This window comes from Schistocerca gregaria, chromosome 6 (genome assembly GCF_023897955.1).
Source record: "Schistocerca gregaria isolate iqSchGreg1 chromosome 6, iqSchGreg1.2, whole genome shotgun sequence".
Classification (NCBI taxonomy): domain Eukaryota; kingdom Metazoa; phylum Arthropoda; class Insecta; order Orthoptera; family Acrididae; genus Schistocerca; species Schistocerca gregaria.
This window is the reverse complement of record NC_064925.1, coordinates 447462535-447468534: the sequence shown is the minus strand read 5'-3', so window position 1 is coordinate 447468534 and position 6000 is coordinate 447462535. Positions and strand designations below refer to the sequence as shown.

General features: G+C 36.5%; 1 protein-coding gene across 1 annotated transcript in view; it reads right to left on the bottom strand.

The window, feature by feature from the left end:
• Positions 1-2755: 2755 nt before the first annotated feature.
• LOC126278020 (ATP-binding cassette sub-family F member 1) overlaps positions 2756-6000 on the bottom strand; it is an 86641-nt gene continuing 83396 nt past the window's right edge. Inside the window, exons 9-11 of the mRNA XM_049977737.1 lie at positions 4892-5125; positions 4205-4277; positions 2756-3178 (exon numbers count right to left, since the gene is read on the bottom strand). Coding sequence (XP_049833694.1) covers positions 2991-3178; positions 4205-4277; positions 4892-5125 — 495 coding nt within the window. The 3' untranslated portion in view covers positions 2756-2990. The remainder of the gene's footprint in view (positions 3179-4204; positions 4278-4891; positions 5126-6000) is intronic.

The following is a 6000-nucleotide window of genomic DNA, read 5'->3' as shown; positions in this document are numbered from 1 at the left end:
TCTAGGGTGCAGGTCATATGTAACAGCAGCAACTAATACATAAATAAAAGATACTGATCATGTTTCAGTCCAAATCTCAAACTTTCACTCGGCCCTCGGTCTAGTGACATCTGCTGGAGCTATCTCTGTGATGGGTCTTGCTGCTGTAATTTATCCTTGTGATAATAATTAGTCAGTTTAATATGATTTATTTCATGTGTTAGGCATTTAATTCTGGATTAAGTCTCTTTCTTGTTTCATTTCAATGTCACCATCCTATTCTAAAGCTGATTAAAAGCTCGTAACAGATTTAATTGGGATTCTAATAAGTAAACATTAACCAAATTTCTCATTTGCAACCCACTTGGAAAATCTTTTGTCTCTCATAACCAAATAAAATATTGACTTGGGTTAAGCATTTTTTGAAGGATAATATTTTTACCTTTGAATGCTACCTTTACTTAAAAATCACACAAGTACGAGAACTTTTATTGGATACCTGTTCAAGTAGAAAGACTATTTTATAAAGAATTAATACTATTTCCTCCTGTGCCTCACAAAATTGTCAAATTTTAAGCAGAGCAATATATAATTATAGTGACTAATTCATAGTTTCTTGCATATCACTTGCATCGGCACTGCACGAGTCACATGTCACGTCATGTGATTGAGCAAGATCAGTACTATGTCAAGAAATCTTGAGCCTTTTCAAACACGAGTATAGTTTACCTCTTGCTTATCCTTCCAAGTTCTTCAATATATATCTGTGCTGGAACCATAATCTCCATGGCCTATGTAATATTGCTACACACTTTCTCTACCGACATTCAGAATAACATCTGCTTGAGCCATTGACTTAGTAATTGTTGAAGATATAATAGTTTCTCAAACTATGTTAATGTGTATTCAGTATTTGTCTATAGTAGCTACCCTTATTAATAATGCATTTGGAATCAGTAAAGTTAATTTGTTTTTGCTCCAGCATAATACAGAGTGCTGCATGAAAACTTCCTTATTTGAAGCATGTGGCACACAGCGGCTGTTACGCATTGTTGAGTAGGTTTCAGTGGAACCAAAAGTGTGAGACTTAACTTTTAAAAAAAAGTTTAGTGCAGTGGGCAAGAGAGGAGTCCACATTCGCCATTGCGGCCTACTTTTCAAATGGACATTTGGTCATCAGAATTCAGGAAACAGTTCAAAATCGCGCCTGCATGTCGTGTTCCTGATGGGAAATCAATTGTTTTGTGTGTAGACACCTTTATGAATAATGGAAGTGAGCATAAACAGAAACCAAGACCTTCAGGTACCACCAGAATGCCTGACGACATCGAGGGGGTAAGGATGTTGATTTTGAATTCCCCCTGGTGATCTGCACACAAACATGCAGCTGCCATTGCAATTCTTGAATGCACAGAAAGAGTTGAAACTGTCAGTGGTGCACACACTTCATTCACATGATTCTGTTTCACGAAAAAATGTGTGTGAAGCCTTGATCAATGAGCTGCCTCATGATACCTTAATGTTCTTCAGTGACGAGGCACGTTTTCATTTGTCTGGCTGAATGAATAAACAAAATATCCAGTATTGGAGTGGCACAAAACCCCGAGAACTTCATGAGCAGCCCCAGCATACAGAATGTGTGACTGTCTGGTGTGCACAATCTAAAGTTGGCGTTATTGGCCCATAGTTTTTCGAAGAGAATGATAAGGCAGTGACTGCCACTTCTGAGCACTATGTTCAAATGATTGAACAATTTTTTCTTCCAGAACTTGAAGAAATGGATATGGGTGATGTCTGTTTCCAACAAGATGGCATCACAGCTCACATGGTATGACAGTACATGGTACGAACATCCATGTTGAACGAACACATCTCCCATCGTCTCATCTCTTTGAGGGGTGATCTCCAGTGGCCAGTATGCTCATCAGATTTAGCGCCATGCGACTTTTTCTTAGGGGGCTATCTCAAATCCTTGGTTTATACCAATTGGCTGGGCCATGGAACAATATTTGTGTTGTTATTGCCAACATCAACAGAGACATATAGGAAAAAGTGGACCAAAACTTCTGATTTTAGCTCTCCAAATGCATTGAGCAGAATGAAGGCCACCTTCAAGATATTATTTTCAAAACTTAAAGGAACAAAACTTTAGGTCTTACTCTTTGTCAAGAAAACAGGAATGAATTTGATGTCTCCAATACTTTCTGATTTATGGTTTTTTCAAATCAAAACGTTCCCGTGCTGCATTGTGTATATACAAAGTCACTTTAAGTCTAATTTTTACTGCATTCTTGCCCGAAGAAACCTTCTGAATTGTTTGTCTTTTTCATCAAAAACTGTCAATTGCATAACAGTGGTCAGTTACGCAATTAACATCAACTTAAGAATAATAATATTTATAATCAGTGCATATAAAATGGAATGCACTGACTGACATGAGCACAAGAGTATATTAATTATCTTTCCATTTAACCTTTTATTCTTTGTTTTGGGGTTAATCTACACAGCAGCTAACTGTACTGCATCAACTGCCATTGATTATTGTATTGTTTAGCCTGGGAGTGTTTTAAATAATGCAAATATGTTAAGAACACTTAAAATTTGTTGATTAGCTCTGATCATCACAATGTCTCACACAACCTTGCCACACAGTAAAAATAGAATGCCCAATAATGGCCCACATATCCTGTGCCAGAAAGACTAATGTCTTCACTGTAACTACTCAGCCTTACTTACTGTTAAAAAGTGATGGTTTTACAAGCAAAATATGGACAAATTTTGTATTAAAAATATTTTTATTTCGACAAAAGATTGCATTAAATTTAAATACACATACACTGATCATATATGTACAAGACTAATAAAAAATTAATATTGCAATTGAAAAATTTCACTGGATGGAAGCCTTTCACACATTCTGAACCAGATTCTACAGAAGCTAACAATGCCACTGTTACAGGTCTTGAAAACTCATTATCTTGGAGTCTGTGAAATGGCTATGTAAAATATCACTATTGCTGCACAGCAGCATTTGCAATAATGCTAGGACTATTAATGACTTCGCCCAGACTGTCCAAAAGTTCCTTTCGATAGTCGTCAAAGTCCCCATCAACTTCATTGATTGTCTGGTCTTCAATAACCCAGAGTGTGCAGTCTGTTTCTCTGATTAGTCGTTCGTCGTGAGAGACAATGATCACACCTATAAAGGCACAGGCATGTTAGTTCCGAATAAATTTCATTAATGTTTTGAAATGTACTGTCATACCAGTTTGTCTAAAATGTACTATTACAGGGTATACATAAAGTTCTGGAACACTCAATTATTTATTGCACAAGAACCAAACATTGTACAGATGATATAGATATGCCATTTTGAAGAGAAACCCTGAAAGTTTTTTGTTTTTCATGTATACCGCCACAGCATAGTTGGGTAATTTGCAGATAGTCAGTGCTAGTCACAAACATGGCGAGTGCAGGTGCTATGCTACAGAAGGGGAACAGCTGTTTCATGAAATGGCTTCCCTGATCAGCAGATCTCGCTCCGTGTCACTTTTTTCTGTAGGGACAAATTACAGATCTGGTGTATGTACAGCCTCTACCACATGATATAGTACAGCTCTGGGAGAGAATACAGGTAGCAACTGCCACAGTTGACGATGCCATGCTGGGACGTGTATGACAAGAATTCGATTACCATATTGACATCTGCCGGGTCACTCATGGTTGGCATATTGAATGTCTGTAAAACAACTTTCAGTTTTTCTTCAAAATGCAATATGTATGATATCTGTACAATGTTTAGTTCTTGTGCAAGAAATAATTGAAAGTGTTCCCAGACTTAATGTACACCCTGTGTACCTAAGAAGTGCAATTAAACAAAACAATGTTTACTTAACAAAGGTGGAAGAACAAATAGTATGGTACATAGTACAAAGTGTGGAACTATCTCAGTTCTTTTGAAGATGTTATACAGTACAGGCCAGTGACTCTACAGAATATAAGAGCTCGTGAACTATAAACACATTGCTTTTATCATGTTGTTAAAATATGGTTTTGCTTTCAGAGATGTTAATTTTGATTTTAGTAAAGTTTCAAAGCACACAGTATATTTTATATGCAAGTATGAATCCTCTAAATAATCTCAGCTAACAATTTACATTAATCAGAAGTAATTTATGTGTATATGTTAAGCAAAAAGTAAATGAAAGCTGCAATCATTCCTTACCTCCTTTATAATCGTTGATAGCATCAGCAAGAGCATCTATAGATTCTATGTCAAGATTGTTTGTAGGTTCATCCTGGTGTACAAAACAGAAACAGCCTTTACTTTTTCCAACAATGAAAATAATGCGAACTACACACATTTAAAAAATATGTAAAACCACTAATCTGGTTGATGAAAACCTGCTTAGTAGAGAAATGCCACTGTACTACACAGAATGGTTTCAGGTCAGAGATATAACTGAAGCTGGTGAAACTCATTCAACAAAGTGCCAAATAATATCTACACACACACACACACACACACACACACACACACACACACACACACACACACAGAGAGAGAGAGAGAGAGAGAGAGAGAGAGAGAGAGAGAGAGAGAGAGAGAGAGAGAGAGAGGTAAGTGCTGAAATGTACACTGGAGTGGACCCTTTGGACGTAATTCTTTATCACGTTGTTTCATATTTGTTTTAATCTTTTATTTCATAATATGGTGTAAATGATACAGAATCACAAAACATATAATAATAATTAAAGTGAATAATTACTATTATGATGATTTTCATACAGGTGTGCCAAGTGACAGAGAACAGAAGAGAGTTTAATTTAATATGTCACAAAAGTTGCCAATTTGTCTACAACATAGTGTATAAAGCTTAATATTTTAATAGCACTTGGAAATGTTACTCACCAATATAACAACATCAGGTGCATTAAGACATAGTTCTGCTAGAGCAACACGGGCTTTCTGTCCACCAGACAGGTCTTTCATTTTAATGGTGTGTGCATGACTTGAAAGTCCAAACGTTCCTAACTGTTTCCGTGCCTTTTCGTATGGCAAGTCAAAAAGTCTTATAAGATATTCAGCTGGAGATTCCTCAGCAGTTAGGTGTTCACCAGAATGTTGATCAAAACGGCCAATCCGCTATAAAATATTGGAAAGTAGATATAGCACATTTCACACAGATTACAAGTATCACAAAGTAAATTATGAAGTACTGAAACCTTATACTACTGGAGCTAAAAACCAGTTCACATCAGTTTTTTAAATGAACTGTAACATGATGAGCCTCCTGACTTGAAATGCCAGAGTTCAGCTCAAAATGAAAATTCACATCCGTACAGCTGAGTGCCTGACATTTGTTCTCTTTTCTAATACTTACCATTTATCCATACACCTACTGCCTATTCCTTTTATATTACTCGCACCATTTTACAAAATGTCCTCAAATACTTACATACAGTTTACTTGCCTTGACTGTGTTTATTGCCTATTACAGATCACATTAACTGCTCTAGATTTTAGTCTGGAGAATTACATTCTCTATTTTCAACAACCTATGATATATGAGGAGGTAACAATGAAAGAGGAATTATTTTTTGAAAGCTATATATTTTCAAATTGTTCCCAAAACAATCTTATCCCCTTCAAAATAGTCTCCACTATGACTAATACTTTTGTTTCGCCAGTGCTTCCACTATTCGAAACATTTTTTGTGGTCGTCTTTAGAAATGGCTGACAGCTCCTCCCGCATTTTCTTTTTTTTCTTTTGACTTCTTCAGTGTTGTCAAATCAGTTTCCTTTCGTCCTGACATGAGTCAGGTCAGGAGAGTAAGATGCATGGGGCAGCAGAACCATGGCATTTTTAGCCAAAAACTAACAGAGATAGTCTGTGTGTGAAGGTGTATTATTGTGGTGGAAGAACCAGTCTTCTGTCTGCCACAAATCTGCTGAATTGAGCTCCAAAATAACCCACTAATCTCTGACAGTTGATCAATTGTCCGCTGACAGTCTGTTTG